The sequence below is a fragment of the Lynx rufus genome, unplaced genomic scaffold, assembly GCF_022079265.1.
Source record: "Lynx rufus isolate CCGP_SWC_20201006 ecotype Redwood Valley unplaced genomic scaffold, mLynRuf1.p SCAF_6, whole genome shotgun sequence".
Classification (NCBI taxonomy): Eukaryota; Metazoa; Chordata; class Mammalia; order Carnivora; family Felidae; genus Lynx; species Lynx rufus.
The window spans coordinates 9,103,452-9,122,355 of NW_025814878.1; the positions used below are offsets into that span (position 1 = coordinate 9,103,452).

General features: G+C 39.9%; 1 protein-coding gene across 1 annotated transcript in view; it reads right to left on the minus strand.

Moving 5' to 3' along the window:
- Window positions 1–18,904, minus strand: part of ESR1 (estrogen receptor 1) — a 274,532-nt gene that overhangs the window by 56,961 nt on the left and 198,667 nt on the right. Inside the window, exon 5 of the mRNA XM_047103088.1 lies at window positions 14,016–14,154. Within this exon, the coding sequence (XP_046959044.1) occupies window positions 14,016–14,154 (139 nt within the window). The remainder of the gene's footprint in view (window positions 1–14,015; window positions 14,155–18,904) is intronic.

Consider the following 18,904-nt stretch of genomic DNA (forward strand, 5'->3'; position numbering starts at 1 on the left):
AAGATACGAATTACTACAGAAGAATTCGTTTCCAGAAAGCCACTGGGTCCAGAAGATCTTGAAAGGGAATTCTATCAAAATTTGAAGTTTTAAAGATCAAATAATCCCAATGCTACTGAAACTTTTCAGAGCACAGAAAAGAAAATTTCCAAACCAGTTTTGTGAGACATGTGTAACACCGATAACAAAAACTTATAAAGACTACACAAAGAGACAATTTTATACCAAATTTTCTTATGAATTTTAAAGCAAAAACAATAACCTTCATTCCTAACAAAAACACCTAATACCATAGAAATCCATAGAAACTCTTGGAATGTGATTATATAGGAATGAGGAGACTGGTGCCTACTTTGCTATTTTTACGATGTATTAGAGGTATTACTCAATACAGCTAGATAAGAAAAAAACACCTCAATGCTTAGGGATAGAGAGGAAGAGATAAAACAGTCTCTAATCTCTATTCATTCACAGATGGTATGATTACATATTAAGAAAGCCTATTGAAATTAATGGAAAAACTACTCTAAACAGTAAGTGAGTTCAGTAGTAGTCTACAGAAATAATATGTAAATATCAGATATCTACAGATGTGCAAACAATATGTACATTTATTTATATTAATATTATATATATATATAATAGCGAGGCATAATCTCAAAAATATGTGCAAAATATATATAAGGATACATGAAAACACTTCTGGAAAGATACATGAATATAATCTGAACACATGAGAGGCATACCTGTTCTTAGAAAGATTCAACCTCACAAAGACATCAATACTCCTTAAGCCCATTTATATTTAACATGATCCTAATAAAATTACCAAAAGTTTTTCTTTTGGAGTGCCACAAGTTAATGCTAAAGATCACCTGTAAGAAACCAGGGAGAATCACCTGTAACCCCCTGAAAAATCAGCAGGCAGCATTGGAAATACAGCCTGACCAGGATTAAAACCCAATCTGGAGCTGCCATAAATAAAGCTCTGTGATATTGATTCGTAAGTAGATAAACCATAGAAGATACGTAAAATTTCATAAAAGGACTTGTAAGTTTATGAAGAAATCAAGCATGTAATTAAGGATGCATCTCAAATCACATGAAAAAATAATTGACATTTTATAAACGGTGTTGGCAATACTGAAAAGTTATTTGGCAAAATATATAAAAATCAATCTTAATCGCACTGTATATCAAGATAAATTCAAAATGGATAGACCCAAGACATAAGAGTAAAAAGTACTAAAAGCAAGCAGAAGTATATAATTATAACAGAATATAATTTTGACTTCGGCACAAGGAAACCCTTCCAATAAGGTAAAAGATTAATGTACTTTTGTTATAAAACTTAACTTACAAAAGCTTTTTGCATGGCAAAATCCTCCATAAACACTTTAAAGGCAAATAAGAAACTGAGAAAAGATGTTGGCAATTTATACTGAGAAAAGCTAGTCTGTCTCTCACATACACGCAGCTCCTAAAAATCAAGGAAAAAACAAGCTGGTACAAAAATAGCCAAAAATGTGAATACACAGTTCACAGAAGAATAGATGAAAAGGCCTTTAAACATAAATAAGATGCTTAACTTTATTCAAAAATAAAAGGAAATGTAATTAAGACCATTCTGAGATACTTCTTACCTATCAGATTGGCAAAAATCCAAAAGTTTGACAACATATTCTGTTGGAGAGGCTGTGGAGAGACAAGGCCTCTTTTAAAAAAAAAAAAAAAAATTTAACGTTTATTATTTTTTGAGACAGAGAGAGACAGAGCATGAACGGGGGAGGGTCACAGAGAGAGGGAGACACAGAATCTGAAACAGGCTCCAGGCTCTGAGCTGTCAGGACAGAGCCCGACGCGGGGCTCGAACCCACGGACCGTGAGATCATGACCTGAGCCAAAGTCGGACGCTTAACCGACTGAGCCACCCAGGCGCCCCAAGACAAGGCCTCTTACACATGGTTGGTGGGAAAGCACAATGACACAGTTCCATAGGCAGTAAGTAAAATTTCAAATATCTAACAAATTTAGGTATGCATGTACCTTTTTTATCATTTATTTTATTTTATTTCATCCTAAGTGTACTCTTTGAATTCTATCCCCAATTTCCCCCATCCCCTCACACACCACTTGTCTGGCAACCATCAGTTTGTTCTCTATAACTGCTTGTTTCTTGGTTTGTCTCTATCTCCCTTTTTTTTTTCCTTTGCTCATTTGTTTCTTTTTTTTTTTTTTTTCCAACGTTTATTTATTTTTGGGACAGAGAGAGACAGAGCATGAACGGGGGAGGGGCAGAGAGAGAGGGAGACACAGAATCGGAAACAGGCTCCAGGCTCTGAGCCATCAGCCCAGAGCCTGACGCGGGGCTCGAACTCACGGACCGCGAGATCGTGACCTGGCTGAAGTCGGACGCTTAACCGACTGCGCCACCCAGGCGCCCCTGCTCATTTGTTTCTTAAATTCTGCATATGAGGGAGATCTTATGATATTTATCTTTTCTGACTTACTTATTTTGCTTAGCATTGTACATTCTAGCTCTATCCATGTTGTTGCAAATGGCAAGATTTCATTCTTTTTAATGGATGAATAATATTCATATATATATATATATATATATATATATATAAAATATCACACCTTCTTTATCCATTCATCTATCGATGGACACTTGGGATGCTTCCATAGTTTGGCTATTGTACATAATGCTGCAATAAACATAGGTGTGCAAGTATCCTTTGAATTAGTGTTCTTGTGTTTTGGGGGTAAATACCCAATACTGTGATTCCTGGATCATAGGGTAGTTCTATTTTTTTTTTTTTTGAGGAATGTCCATACTGCTTTCTACAATGGCTGTGCAAATTTGCAGTCCCACCAACAGTGTAAGAGGGTTCCCCCTTTTCTACATCCTTGCCAACACTTGTTGTTTCTTGTGTTGTTAATTTTAGCCATTCTGACAGGTGTGAGATTATATCTCATTGTAGTTTTGATCTGCATTTCCTTGATGATAAGTGATGTGTTTACATGTATCTTTTGACCCAGTAACCCCACTTCTAGGAATCTATCGCAAGGACAGACCGAGAAAAGTACAAAATGACTTATTCACAAAGTTATCTACTGTGGCCTTTTGTTGGTGTTGTCTATAGTATAAGTATGGGAAGAACCTACCTGCTCATCAATAAGGGATTCCACACAATGGAATATAAAACAATCACGGATAGGAATAAGTTCTTTATACACATACATGTCATAACTTCCAAAGCAATATGCAGAATATTATAAATAATAATTACTTTCGTATATGGGGTGGGGATATGAAGATATAGCTTCAAAGGTGCTCATTTTCTAATTTTATCCACCGAAAAGGCCTAGAAGTAATGGCAACTCAAAAACAGTGAATAAACCAAATGCCAAGATTGAGTTCCAGACACCAGTTTCTCTGAAACAAATGGGTGCTCCTTGTAGATAGAGTTGGCTCCAGCTCTGGGAAAAAAATTTACAAGACGAGATTGGGACATGTTTAAGGAGGCATCACAGATGAATGATTTATGCCAAAATGACACAAAAGTCACATGAAGGAACTCTATTAGCCCCAGACGGGACAATTGAAGCACCAAAGAAGGATAATAAGTCGATTGATACACATTGAATAAACAATACCCTACTAGCTCATAATGCCACTAAAAAATTCTCATGGGACATCACTGGAAGGAGCTAGGACAGCAGTTCCCTTGATGCGGCTGCTGCTGGGTGCTACAGCTCCGTGCCTTTTTACCACCAAAAATTTCAAAAAGCTAGTTTATATTTCCTTTCTCTCATTTTTCCTGCCCATCTTCTCTTATATACATTATACTTTCATTGAACGCACTGATACTCTGGTTGTTGTTGTTTTCCCACCTTTTTTACTAAAAATGTCCTCTTTAGGGGACAACTGTGATCCCTAATTAACAAATGCTTAGTCCCTTCCTCTTGGTTCTGTGCACCTCTCTGTGGTATTTGGCAAAATCACCACGTTGTTTTTTTTTTTTTTTTAAGTCATCCCTCCCTTGGAATCAGAGACTGAACTTCTGCTTCTCAAACTCTGCCTTAGCCCCAGGTTGGCAGGCTGGGATCTGTTTCTACTTACAACTCCTAAAAGTCAGCCTTTTAAGAGGTCTTCCCTCAGCCCTTCGGACACCTTCTTCTCCACCATCTTGCCTGCTTATCACATTCATTCCACGCTTTTAACTAAGGAGGTGACTCAAATCTTTTATATCCATCTCTCTTCTGACTTCCACCTTCCACCTTCTGACTTTCATCCCTGTACCTTGAACTCGACATGAATAAGGAAAAACACATCAGATCTCTCTAATACCTACTCTTTCCCCTGTCTTCCTAACTCCTATCCATAGCGCTGCCATCCCTTCAACGGCCAAGACCACAGATCTTGAAATCTTCTTCATCTCAGTGCTGCATGCTATACCCACAGTGGAGTAACGAGGGTTTGCTCAGGCTCTGCTCTCCTCAGAGGCTGAGGTGGATTCAGCCGTGGCCTCAACTGCTTGTCCTGACCAAACCCAGAGGATGTAGGAAAAGCCCTTCTCCACTCAGGAGTATGGAGTAAGTAACCGTTCCTTACCATCATAACATGTTTCTTGCATCTTGTTTTCCAATGATAAAGTCATGATGGATCTTAGAATCAGTGGCAATGAAAAGTGAAAAATCATGTAAACAGGTTAAGAAACTGATTCTCTACTGTGGTATAAAACCAAGGAAAATACTAATGGTATTTTTTTACATCTCTTTTCCATTTGAAAATACAGATTAAATAACAAATAGGAATATTTAATGAGTTAAATTGACTCTAGAAGCATCAGAACAGAAACTTTAACCTTATTCTTTGTAATAAGAGCCCACAAGGAGAAGTCAATAATACAGAAGAAGAAGAAGAAGAAGAAGAAGAAGAAGAAGAAGGGAAAGAGGAGGAGGAGGAGGAGGAGGAGGAAGATGAGGAAGATGAGGAGAGTGAGAAGGGGAGGAGAATGGAATGGAATGAGAGATCACAAGGTTATTAGTAAAGACAATTTTAACTCTTAACAGGACATGGAAACAAACATAGTGACTTCATTTACCCTGAAGCCAAACCTTGATGCACTCACAGAATTAAGAGCTGTCATCAATAGGAAAATATCCAAACAGTACTAATACCTTGACATAAGTAATATTTCAAAGGTGTGTAATCTGTGATCATTGACCTTGATAAACCTTTGCCAAAACCTCCTGCTGCCCTCCTGCCAGCTCCAAAAGAACCAACATAGGGAAAGATCTCATTTTTAGACATATCTACATCATAGAATATTGTAGGCAAGATAAATGTGTAGTAAGTATATTTATGCTAGCATGGGAATGTCAAGAGTGAATCAGTATATAAATGCAAGTGTAACCAAGGATTGATTTTTACTCGGAATCCATAATCATTAGAAACTGATGGAGGAAAATACACTAGACATGAATAAATTGGGGTGTGGTGGGGCCCGCTTACATCTTGTTTTTGCTTGCATTCGTTTGTATACTAATATTATTCTACCACTAGATAGCACATTCCCTGAGGACCAGTCTGCTGCTTATACATCCCTTTTTCTCATATCTTCCAGTATCATGCAGACCCCTGGAGACACGGTGGTACTCAATAAGTATGAGTTGACTTACACTGAATCCGAACTAACACAGACTTGAAGTTGGCCATCTTCCTTTATCATTGGATTTTTTTTTTAATTTTTTTTTTCAACGTTTATTTATTTTTGGGACAGAGAGAGACAGAGCATGAACAGGGGAGGGGCAGAGAGAGAGAGGGAGACACAGAATCGGAAACAGGCTCCAGGCTCTGAGCCATCAGCCCAGACCCTGACGCAGGGCTCGAACCCACGGACCGCGAGATCATGACCTGGCTGAAGTCGGACGCTTAACCGACTGCGCCACCCAGGCGCCCCGATCATTGGATTTTTTAATGGGACTCATGAAAATGAATAAGAATCTTTCCAATGCCAACTATGGAGAGGTATCTGTGATTAACGCAGATCTGAACAAGATTGCTTGATTATTCTTGTGTAGCATGTATGATTTAAATAATATTAAGACACTTTGAAATTAAACTTTTAGTTTAGAGTGTCTGACTCTTGATTTCTGCTCAAATATTTGATTATATTTTAAGTCAGTTAAGGTGATGTTTAATTGTTAATAACAAACGGCAAATACAAAAATAATGGGGCATGTAAAAATGTAAGAAGTCAAATTAACCTCCTACACAGGGTTAATTCTTAGGTTGGAATTATGCTTTTCCCTCTGGGGCAATTTTATATTGAGTGGATTTTACATTGAGTGCATCCTTACTGTTTACAGGCTTATTCCTCTTGAGAAATTAAAAATTTGCGGCCTAGCAAGGTTTATAATATAGTACTACTTAATTGTTTTTGTTTTTAAGGAGAAACCTTGGCTTGAATGTTTAGGGGTTTTTTTACCTTTTTCTTTTTTTTTTTTTTAATTTTTTTAATGTTTATTTATTTTTGAAGGAGAGAGAGACAGTGTGAGTGGGGGAGGGGCAGAGAGAGAGAGAGAGAGAGAGAGAGAGAGAGAGAGGCACAGAATCTGAAGCAGGCTCCAGGCTCTGAGCTGTCAGCACAGAGCCCAATGCAGGGCTAGAACTCACAAACCGTGAGATCATGACCTGAACCGAAGTCGGACGCTCAACCGACTGAGCCACCCAGGTGCCCCTTTGCCTTTTTCAATAGAACTCCTACAAATACTTTCATGACTTGATGGTCAAAGTGACTTTTCCTGAAATTATAATATGTGTGTGTGTGTGTGTGTGTGTGTAATATCTTTCCTGAGATATAATTTGCGTATCATATAATTAGCCCATTTAAAGTGTATAATGCAATTGATTTTTAGTCTAATAAATTCTTTGATTCATTTTCAATCACAGGTAAGCAGTAATAACAGCACTTTGGCTAATTTCTCCATTTTGTTTGGCCTCAACATTTCTCCTGTACAGTTTACAGTTTCATATTCCCAGGATTTTTCAGAATGCTAACTGCAAGACTTTTACATATCAGTCAATTGGCATCTGCTATTGAGTAATGAAGGGCTCAGAACTGGACAGGACCAATGGATTCAGCGTCAGAACATAAACCCTTTTCCCTATATTCTCATACCAGTAATGAGATATAGTATAGAAGACAGTCCAGTGCAGTACTGTACCGATTAAAGAAGCTCGATAAATGTTGGCTCCTTTTCTTTTCTCTTTTATCCAATTCTATAAAGTAGAGTGAAAGAAGTGTTATGAGCACATTTCTTGAAATACAAATGAGGCACACAGGCATGCAAACCAAAGCATACCTGGAGAGCTATGGAGGGAATCCAGTAAAGCTACCTGAGCAACTCAAAGGATCTCCTGCCCAAGACTGACTTTTCTGGTGGGTGGATCACTCGTTCCCCATGCACTGCACCTGCTTCCCCAGCTACTACAATGCCCCCAGCCCCTCCACGTGGCACACATTTTTCAGAGAGGAGAAAGCTGAAAAGGGAATATATAGGGAGGTCCTTCTCATCATACCCAAGAAACCTTTGGACAGATTACATTCTGAATTCATCAACTTATTTCAGAACTTTATTTTTTTACTCTTCCAAGTAAAAAATCTGCAAAGAACTTACATTGAGCTTTGGGCACTTAAGGGGCTCAGTCGGTTGAGTGTCTGACTCTTGATTTCTGCTCAGGTCATGATCCTGGGTTATGGGATTGAGCCCCATGTTGGACTCAACACTGTGTGGAGCCTGCTTAGGATTCTCTCTCTCTCTCTCTCTCTCTCTCTCTCTCTCTCTATCTCTGTCTCTCTCTCCCACCCTCCCTCCCTCTACCCCTGTCCCCCTCTCATGCTCTCTCTCTCTCTAAAAATAAAAATAATTTACATCAAGCCTTACACACACACACAAAGAGGCTAATTTTTCTAAAAAGCCAACATAAGTGTTGCTGGAAGCATTGTTTTATTCGCATGTTTTTATTTACATGTTTTTTCCTGAATTATTTACAGTAAACAGGCTAAAATGAGAATGTTCTTGTTTCTAGAAAAGACTTTTTCTTTTCCATTTCAAATGAACGTATCATCTGGAAACAGTCTGCTCTTTAGTAGAAGAGGCCAAATGTTCTCTGCTGCAGCAACCTGTTTTCCTCTGAAGGAACTTATTCCTATCCCATGCCTACAAGTAGAAGTTTCCGCCGTTTAATACTGTTTCCTACAGGCAAAGCCTCCTGATGCGGGAGCGAGGTAAAGAGCTAGATCAACAACCCTCTGGCCAGATGCTTGGTGAAGGGAATATTCTGCTGGTCCAATTAAGCTCTCCTTTTTAAATGCATGAATAGTTGTTTCTCTGAGAGTGAACGGGACTCAAAACTTGAGTGCTTTGGCTTCACTGAGAAATCCGCAAATATTTCTCAGAACTTGTTAGCACTGATGGCGCCAGGGAAGCAGAATTAGACTGTCCCTTGGAAACCGGATAGTCTTAACTGAACACGCAATTTACATTGTTTCCTCTAACACTATGTCTGCCTTCCAGCGATAGTAAACTTCGCTCCTGCAAGAACAAAGAGACCCCACCAGAAATGATCTATGTTGAACACTTTTGCTTCTGTTTTCCGTCTATGTTTTTCCAATGCCAGCACTCAAGCAGGACTAAACGAAGAGATGCATTCCTAGTTGACACAGAGGACATATTTTGTGTCTTCTGGTGCCAAAACACACCAGAGGGTTAGGTGCTAGAATGGAAAATAGTTCTCTCCATTTCCTGATGACTTTCGCAGGCATTCTTATTATCTTTTAACTTTCCTCTTGTAAAACACCCCCCCACACACGCACACGCAGCACGAGAAATTACTGGGTTCTTTATTTATGCCTTATAATAACTTTTATTTCTTGGTTTTCACAGGCAGAGACAACTGCATTAAGTGCTTGGAACTCACTGCTGCGGGACACAGGGAAGAACTGGAAACTGTGGGAAGGCTAAGCGCGCCAGGGGTAAAATTAGCCTTCAAGCATATGACTACCAGGAAAGCTCAGAACTACCAGAATCAAGATATCATGGGTTGTCATCAGGGAGTAAATCAAGCAATAACTCTTTTTGAATAGATGCAAGATAGGAAATATGTCTGCTGTTCACAAATGTGGGATGGCAACCCAGCAGGTTTTTATACTCCTGTAATCGCTACACCCCCATTTGCCAGTACTAACATCTGAGTAATTACAAGGAAAGACTGCGGTAAATTTTATCCTCCTGATGGCCTTGCAAGGCACAAGGTTTGAGAGAACAGGACATAATCGCAATCAATCACAGATAAACCCTGTCTCTGGTTAACAATGGGTGACTGGACTGTGTGGGACTTCTGGCTTTCCCTTTTCCCTGTTTGTATGCAGATGTAAACAGCCTATGGAGGCGGCTGGCTTTTCCCAGGTAGTGTCACAGAGCTGGAGCAAACACTGAAAGGAGGAAGCTAAGACTCGTTTTGTGCTTACCTGCTGTCAAACAGCTTTGAAATTTAGAGACTTCCTCATTTTGTCACAAAAAACGTTTGCTGTGTGCACCACGATGGGAAAAGAGCAATGGGGAGATCGGAGTGATGTATACTAATCAGAGAGGTGAATGTTATCAAAAGGGTTAGGAGCCTGCAGGTAAAAATATACACTGTGTTCTCAGCTGTCACTCAAAACCATCTTGCAGATGTATGAAACATCAAATGGGCTCCTCATCACATATTTTTTACTGTGATGCACAGATCAATGTCATCAGAGGGAGCCATCACTCCAACACACAGGCTAATTTAATAATACTGAAACTTCATAATATTTAGGTGCATGTTAATTAGAAAAGTGTAGAAAATTTTATAGCATATATCATATTTTATTTTTTATATTTTATATTATTTATATAATTTACATTTATTTATATACTCTTCTGATTACCAAGATGTGCCTGAGTGTATTTAAATGCATTAAGCTCTTGAGTTTACTGGATGGCGCGTCTAGTTATGGGAAAAAATGACAATAAGCTTATCCCCATTTGGAATTTAGAAGTCCTAGAACAGGTTGATGGAGTATAAGCAGAAGCGTAAGCATATTTAGTAATTTTACAAAATCCTTTCAAAATAGATGGATATTAATTTCTGTGCAGTCTTTAGGGGACAAAGCCAGGAACTGATGAGTAGTAATGAATGAGAAGTGAGTGAGTTTGATGATAAGAACAGCTGAAATGCGCATCAGAAGATGTAGATTCTATGGACTGTCACGAGCCTCCCGGGTGACCTCAGCCATTGCGGTTAACAGACACTTAGCTGGGAATCATAGAAGACCCTGTACATTGGAGGGAATGAGAAGGTGAACAAACTCTGGTTCTTCTGCCCACAAGAGGCGTATGAGCTGGTGAGGAAGAGAAGACACACAATCACAACATACACGTGGCAGACCAGAACTAAGAACAGACCACACAGAGGGAGAACTGAGACCAAGGAAAGGCCCCCTTCACCTACAGAGGGAAGAGTGTGAAGGAGAATTTAATGGAAAGTACCATCCGAAATGAGCCATAACAAACAAATGTTTGACAAGGAATCCTGAAGGTGGAGGACCTTCAGAAAAATGTGAAGAAAAACTGCAAGAAAAGCTTTGAAGTGTGAGGCCAAATTCAGTACCCAGGTGTTTTTAGCCTGGACAAGAGCTCGCCAAAGTCACCGAATCCTCAGAACTGCCTTTTGGACTCATGCTCCCTGCCCTTCCTCATTTACAGCATTTGACTGGCGTTATAGAAGTTTGTGTTGAAAGAGTCATAATAAGAGAGCCATAGTTATCAAGATAAGAAGTCTAGACCATTTCTTCTGTGGAACAGGAAGAGCCAATTAAAGCTGAGTCAGAAGGCATCAGGATCATAGCTGTACCTTAGAAAGAAATCTGGGGTGGCAATGTGGGGAACAGAATGAAAGAAAGAGGGGTAGTGGTCAAGAGAGGGAAATGGTAGTGGAAAAACAATAATCTGAGGAAGGGACAATGAGAACCTGTGCAGAGGTCACACAGGCGCAGAGGGATTGAGACCAAGGGGAGGTATGGATTTCAGAAACAATGCAGAAATGACTTGATAGCTGGATAACCTGGTGGGTGGGAGGAGTAGAATCCATGATTAATTTAAACTTTATGGCTTCAGTGTCCAGGTGATTGTTGATGCCGCAAATATAGAGAATAAAGAAAAGGAACAAAATGGATAAGGGAGATAATATATTCAAGTGAGGGATATGGTAAGTCTGAAGAGCTTACAGGGCACTGAAGGAGAAAAGTCTAGAAGAGTTGTTCTCAACCAGGGTCAATTTTGCACCTTCCCTCCTGCCACCCACGGGGCACGTTTAGAAATGTCTACAGACACTTTGGGTTTTAACATTGGGGAAGAGGGGCATCACAAGCCTCTAGTAGGTAGGGTATGGGGTGCTGCTAAGCACCCTAAAATGTCCAGGACAGCCCCGACAAGGAAGAATGAACCCCCTAAAAATGCCAGTAATGCAAAAGTTGAGAAATCCTGGTCCACAGGAAGTGAGAGCTTCAAATCTGGAGTTGAAGGAAGTAGGAACGGAGGGAGATGAGAACTTTCGCGCAGTAAGCATGCACTTTCTGCAGCAAAAGACTTGAGAGAAGATTAACCACAATGAGAGTGCATGGAAAAGGAAGAGAAGCAGGTGGCTGACAAAATCCTAGGCAATGCCATCACCTAATTAACTGAGTTCTTTGGGGTGAGGTGATGTCAAAAACACTTTCATATTCATTTTTTTAAGGAAACCCTACCCTGAACTCACAACCCCAAGATCAAGAGTCGCATGCTATACTGAGTAAGCCAGCCAGGCACCCTCAAACCCTTTTATATTTAAAACACAGCGTCATGGGGCGCTCCGGTGGCTCAGTCGGTTAAACGTCATGATCTCACAGTCCATGAATTCGAGCCCTGCGTCAGGCTCTGTGCTGACAGCTCAAAGCCTGGGGCCTGCTTCAGATTCTGTGTCTTCCTCTCTCTCTCTGTCTCTCTGTCTCTCTCTCTCTCTCTCTGTTCCTCCCCTGTTCATGCTCTCTGTCTCTCAAAAATAATAAATAAATGTTAAAAATATTTAATAAATAAAATGCAATATCCTGATGCCTGTTTTCATCAAGAAGATAGATAGGAATGAAATGGGGGATCATGGAGCAGATCAGTTATGAACATCCCAAAAAATTCAGCATTGAAGATCCACCCCAGTATGTAGCAGGGAAACAATGTATGTGGTCTGCCAATTTGTTATAACTTAGTCACATAACCACATGACTGTACACAAGAAAGTTAAGAAGAAAATTGGAGGAGGAGGAGGAGGAGGAAGGCAGGGGGAGGAGGAGGAAGAGACGGATGAAAAGAAAAGAAAGAAAAAAGAAACAAAGGAAAACAAAGAAGAAAAGGGGTGGCAAGGGAAAAATGGCAAGATAAGAGAGACAAGGGGAAGGGAGGGAGGGGAAGGAGAAGGGTAGAGACAACGCTAAGAGACTGACAGGATACGGAGTAAATGCAGGTCTACCCCGGCCACCCTCAATAATTCTGTGAAACTGTAAAATGGGAATACATTCCACCTATAGCAAAATCTGCTTCTTGAACAGGGTCATCACTATTTTTCAAAACATACATAGCGCAAAATGACAGAAGAGTAACCAACACTCGTACAATTCTCCAGGACTTCAATAAATTGTGCTGCAACTCTGCTCCAGAAGGCTGAATGAGGGTAGGGAAGCCTCGAGCGGGACAGGCGACGGGGAGGTGGTGTCAATGCTCCAAAGCAAAGGAATGTGGAAGGATGCATCACAGGCAACCTTGGAGTGCTGACCAGAGACAAAGGAAGTCTGCAAGAAACAGAAGATGGTCCTTTCCCATTCAAACCATTATGTGGCCTGCATATACAGGTAGGCTTGGAAACCAACCAAAGGAGACATCACTGGCCATGAAAGAGGACGAAGCACATGAACACAGGAGAGAGGTGGTATGAGTGTTGAGCCAGATACACGTTTAATTCCAATCTTGGCTCCACCATTAGCTAGTTTGATGCTGTTTGCAAGTAGCAGAATGGCTCTGAAACTTAGCTCCTTTCTGGTAAGCTTCCCAAGCGTGCTGTCATGATCAAAGGGCATCATGTATGTAAAGCACTGAACTTGGAGTTAGACATTATTCTACAGCAGCTACCACTGATGGAGGGACTCCCCTTCCATCAGTGGTAGCTGCTGTAGAATAATGTCTAACTCCAATTTCTCTAAGCAATGACAAAAAACAGACCAATAGGACCCACGTTCTAAGTCAACCCAAAATAGAACATGTTAAATAAGGTAACACATTTGAAAACTGAAACCTTCGCTTTTGAAAATGAGCAAGTAACTTTTATGAATTCACAGCAATGAGAGTGGCCTTTGGAATGCTGGTCAAATTTCCTCTTTTAAGTGATTGAAAACTCAGAAGGAAATGAAAGGTTATTGTAGTTTGGATGTATGTGGGCCAAAAGAAACTTTAATTAAAAGGAGGCTATTTATTTCAATTTTTTAAATGTATGTAACACAAGATTAAGGTGGAGTTAGAAAATTCTAATTCATAATGAAGTTATATAGATGTGCGTATGTACACACACATACTTATGTGTATACACATACATACATTTTATATGTATATGCATGCACACAAATTATATATGTACACATTAGGAACAACAGAGCTCCTCTGAGGACGCTGTTACTGATGTGTAGCGTCATCTAAAAGATGTTCGGCTAGAGATATCTAGCAGAAAGTTGTCCTTAGCTTTCTGTGAACCTGACTAGACTACATCTCCCAAATTCATCCCTTTGTAAAGAAAACATATTGGATAAAGTTCTCGAGTGCTTCGTGGAATACTGAATAAAAGAGCTTCGGGAATAAAGGATGTGCTTCCCCCAAGCTCCATCCAGGCCACTTACCTGTCCAGGAGCAAGTTGGGAGCAAATAGGAGCTTCCCTGGATGCTCCATGGAGCGCCAGACAAGTCCAATCATCAGGATCTCTAGCCAGGCACATTCCAGAAGGTGAACCTGATCGTGGAGGCTCAAATCAACAAAGCCTAGAACAAGACAAGGAAAACCCTGCTGACTTAAACTGAAAAGTCATTATTAGTGAAATGAGAAAATCAAGGATTTGAGCTCGTGAGGTCTATTTTCTAGTAGTATGACATGTAATGGAAGCACACTTGATAGGAAAGTCAAGGTTTTTTTCAAACCTAGCATATCAATGAACTCTAATGTAACATTAGCTTTCTTAGTGCCTTAGCGTCACATCTATAGACAGGTACTACCTTGTACAACCCTCTTAGCTTTCTATAAAGTTCTGTACTTAAATAAAACTGAAATCTTAGACATCTTTTTTTCACTTAGACATTTCTAATAGCCCTATGTGATTACTGCACTTCATTTCTGATTCAGTTGAAGATATTTAGGTACAAGAAATTTAAACAACTTGCCTAAACCAAACAGGCATTGGAACACAGGCAGGACCAAAATCACTACATTTCTATTTCTTTGCTTCACTACTAAGCCATGCTCTTTTTTTTTTTTTTTAACACCATGTAAAAGGAAGACTAATGAAATAGTGTGTGTAAATAAATAACGTGAGGGAGAATGAGTCAGAGGAATAAAGGTGACATTATAATTACTTCTGGTAATAAATACTAATGTGCCCTTGTTTTCTAAAGGCTTTAATGGGAGATTAAAGCTTTTCCTAATCATCACTGACAATAATGGTGGATGCCTCATGATAACACCAACAACAACGAGGAGGAGGAGGGGGAGAAGGGGTAAAGAGGGAGGAGGAGGAGGAGGAGGAGGAGGAGGAGGAGGAAGAGAAAGAAAAGGAGGAAAAGGAGAAGGAGCAGGACAAGGAGGAGGAGGAGGAGGAGGGGGGAGAGGAGGAGAAGAAAAAGAAGACCAATTTATTGTGCCATGACTATGGTTTTGAAGCCATGCTAACTATTTCCTGAATAATTTTTTAAATCTTTATTAATACAATAACTCTAAGAGGTAGAAACTGATGGGAATGCCCTTTTACAGAAAAGAAAACAGATGTTCAGAGAGCTTATATATTTGTTAAGATCAGAGATGGGACTATAATCTCCAGAAGCTGTGCCCTTGATTACAACTGATACTACCTCTTATGAGCTGCAATTAATTGTAGAATTTGGATCAAATACTAAATAAACTCAACCACACAAATCAAGATCCACCAGAGTGACAGGCATTAAATGAACAAAATGACCATAAATCTTGCTGCCTCCCAAACCAGCTCCCAGACCTCTTGCCCTGAGGTATCACATCAGGCTATTTCCTTCCTCTCTCCCTCTGCCTTCATCCCTTTGTTCTCACTCATCCATGAGACTGGCTCTAGAAACCCCTTTTCTGGTGTCCTCTTATTTTTTCTATTATTACACTGTTGTTAGTTATATATTATGTTTATTAAACAGCCAAAACCTAAGTTTATTTATGTAAGCAGTCAAGGATGGATGGTTTGCCAACTGGATGTTTTCTCTTGGGTGTCTTGGAGCTATCACAGGATCAGCATTAAACAAGTAGCTCATTTCTGATGCATGGAAGAACCACTCTTACCGCTAAATAGGTGACAATCCACATAGAGAAACCCCAACTAGAGAAAGACCTCAGAGTCTATGCCTCCTCCGAGCCATCGTTCCATAATCAAGCCTCACCGATTCTATCTTTCAAGTAACACTAAAATTCTTCCTCTCTTTTCTATATTTCCAATGTTACTATTTTAATTTAATTCCTAAGAGTCTCTCACCTTTCTGTCTGACTTTTGTAACTTAAGTTATTTTGAGACTTACCCATGGTCTTGCATGTATGAATAGTTGATTCTTTTTATTGCTGAGTGGTATTCCATCGCATGGATATACATGATAAATAAAAATACAATGTACATATCCTTTCATTGGACTTTTGGGTTGTTTCCAGTTTGGGGTTATTACAAATAAAGCTTTTATGAGTAGTCTATGTACTACTTCCTTGTATGAACATAGGCTTTCATTCTTCTTGGGTAAAGATTTAAGAGTACAATGGCTGGATCATACAGATCTACAGGTATATGTTTCATTTTCTAAGAAATTGTCAAACTGTCCATTTCGCTTCCAATCCAACAGATTGAACACAGTTCTTATCTTATCCAACAGATAAGAACACAGTTGTTCCATATCCCCCCTGATACTTGGTATAGTCAGTCTTCTTAATCATAGACATTCTAGTAGATGTACAGAAGTATCACAGTGGCTCTGTGGCTGTAATTTGCATTTCCCTAATAACTAACGATGTTGAGCATCTTTTCATGTGCTTCTAGCAGATCATTACCATACATGATATTCATGTTAATTATGCATATATCTGTAAATCCTGCTAGATTGTGTATTCATTAGGAGAACCAGATGCATGATCCTATCAAATTCTGCTTTTTAAAGTCCAAATTTATTGCACCTTTTCCAACATCAATCAACCATGCCACGGCCCATAACAGGGTAGACTTTACCAGAGCAGGTGTCTTCCCATTGGAAAGAGTGGGTTTCACTCACATACAGCAGGGCCTGCAACTGGAGAGAAAGTGGGTAGCTTTGTTCATTACACAAACAAACAAAGAACAAAACTAAAAGATGAAAAAACAGTGTGTTTCAGAAAAAAAAAACTTCTGAAAAGAAAAAGGAACAGGTATGTCTACAACCTGCAGCCATATACCCCCAGAGTGCACTGGGTCAAAATGGACTACCTTAGTTCTGGAAGAAACACTGCCTGAGGTGACAGGAAATGTTTCTTTTTCTCAGTACCCAAAGTCTGATGGGATAAACCGACTCCAGTGGGCAGTACTTAAAAGGAAAGCTCTCAAGGAAGTTTTAATTCCCTAAGATTTTACCCCAATCTTTTGGGTGAAGTCTCATAATAGCAATGCAAATGACACTGTAAATTAAACTCACTTTCAGAAATGTTGACATTCGAAAGTGATGTCATTTTTCATGACATTCACTGTTTTATATGGGGAAAAATACAACCATGTGATAATGTCACCCATGATGACACCTACACCACATTATCCGGTAACCTCCACAAACCTCAAAAAATCCCACAGGATGAGATTTGGGAGTATCTTGGGAGAGAACTGCAGCTGGCCACAAAACCATTCGATTTTGGAAAACCAGAGGAGTGTTCTCTGGTAGCAACCTTACATATTAAGCTGAATCATACTTTTTAATTCTCACTTCGAAACTTCAGTGCTACTTAAGTCTGACAGTTTTAGTGGTCTTTTGGGAACCTCAGAAGCTCACCATAGCCATTTGTACCACACAAGTCTGGCAATTATGAAATCTGTCTGAAGTATGTCTGTTAGTAACAGTTTTCAGTCCGAGCCCAGCAGAACTGCTGGGGCCTTCTGTTGAGATGATACAGACCTCTCAAAAAGAAACAGTCTATTTAATTATCTTTCCCAGCTATGCATATTGCCCGTGGACAAGGGTTATTGTATCTCTTGCACAGTATCCTCTGCAAGTTCCTGGGGCAGGGGCGGGGGTGAGGGTGCAAAGAAGACTATCAATCGACCTTCTCGATGAACGTGAAGGCTACTGAAGACTGTCCATTAAAGACTCTCAATTCATAACCAATGGAGAAAAATAATGTACTCAATCCCAAACAAAATTATATTGTCTATGCATAGACATCAAGTTTCAACCCTTGGTTATTTTCCATATAAACAAGAAGGATGATCTAATGTGCCATTTTAGGTGGATCTGATATAAAAATTTAGAGGCATTCAACAAAACCTTCCTTGAGCACCTGAAAGTGATGGAAGTATGAAGATGGAAGGGAGCAGCATCTATGCGATATGAATAGAGGCATCGGTGACAGGTCTTAGGACAGGTGACACAGTGAGAGATGATTCACCCCCCATCACTTGGGGACTTCCATCTTAGTGACAGTGGACAGTGAGAAGGCGCCCTGGGCCTGCGAATTCCACGTGACTGCAACAGAAAGCATAGCTAAAAAGTAGTAACAATGGATTGCTGAGACCAAAGGAAATCAGATGCAAGGAAATCTCATTTTATAAAATAAAATTTTTTCATGTTTACTTATTTATTTTTGAGAGAGAGAGAGAGAGTGCACAAGCAGGGGAGAGGCACAGAGAGAGGGAGACAGAGCATCTCAAGCAGGCTCTGCACTGTCAGCCAGGAGCCCAAAGCAAGGCTCAAACTCATGAACCATGAGATCATGACCTGAGCCGAGACCAAGAGTCAGACGCAACCAAGGCACCTGGGAGCTCCTATAAAATAAAATTTAAAAAAGAAGCAAACATGGGTCTGTTTCTCTAGCCTGCATTCACAGGCCTAGTAATAAAGTATCTGGAGATTGGGTTATACTGGAAACAGACAGAAATGCCTCAACTCCTACTTTCCACCCACTATGTGGACAGGGACCTAACGAAGTTGAGGGAGGTCTCTTTTATGAAGAAATAGCCTCCCTGTCCATACAACAAGTCCATCATCTCCAGCTTCATCACCACGTAAAGACATTCCTGCCTAACTAAGAAAGATTTTTAAACTTTCAAGATTTTTAAGGAGCTCATGACATGTCCTCCTCCTTCCCTTGGGCCTCATGAGATCCTAAACCCTCTTCCCCACTCTGCTGGAAACTGCTGGACAAGTTACTTAATTTGCCTTGACACACAGGAGATCTTCACCCTCCCTGACAGGGTATGACAAGGCTCTTAGAAATCACATTGAAAAGTGTGCTGAGATCCTTAGGCAAAATGACTGATATAATATGAATGCTTGTAAA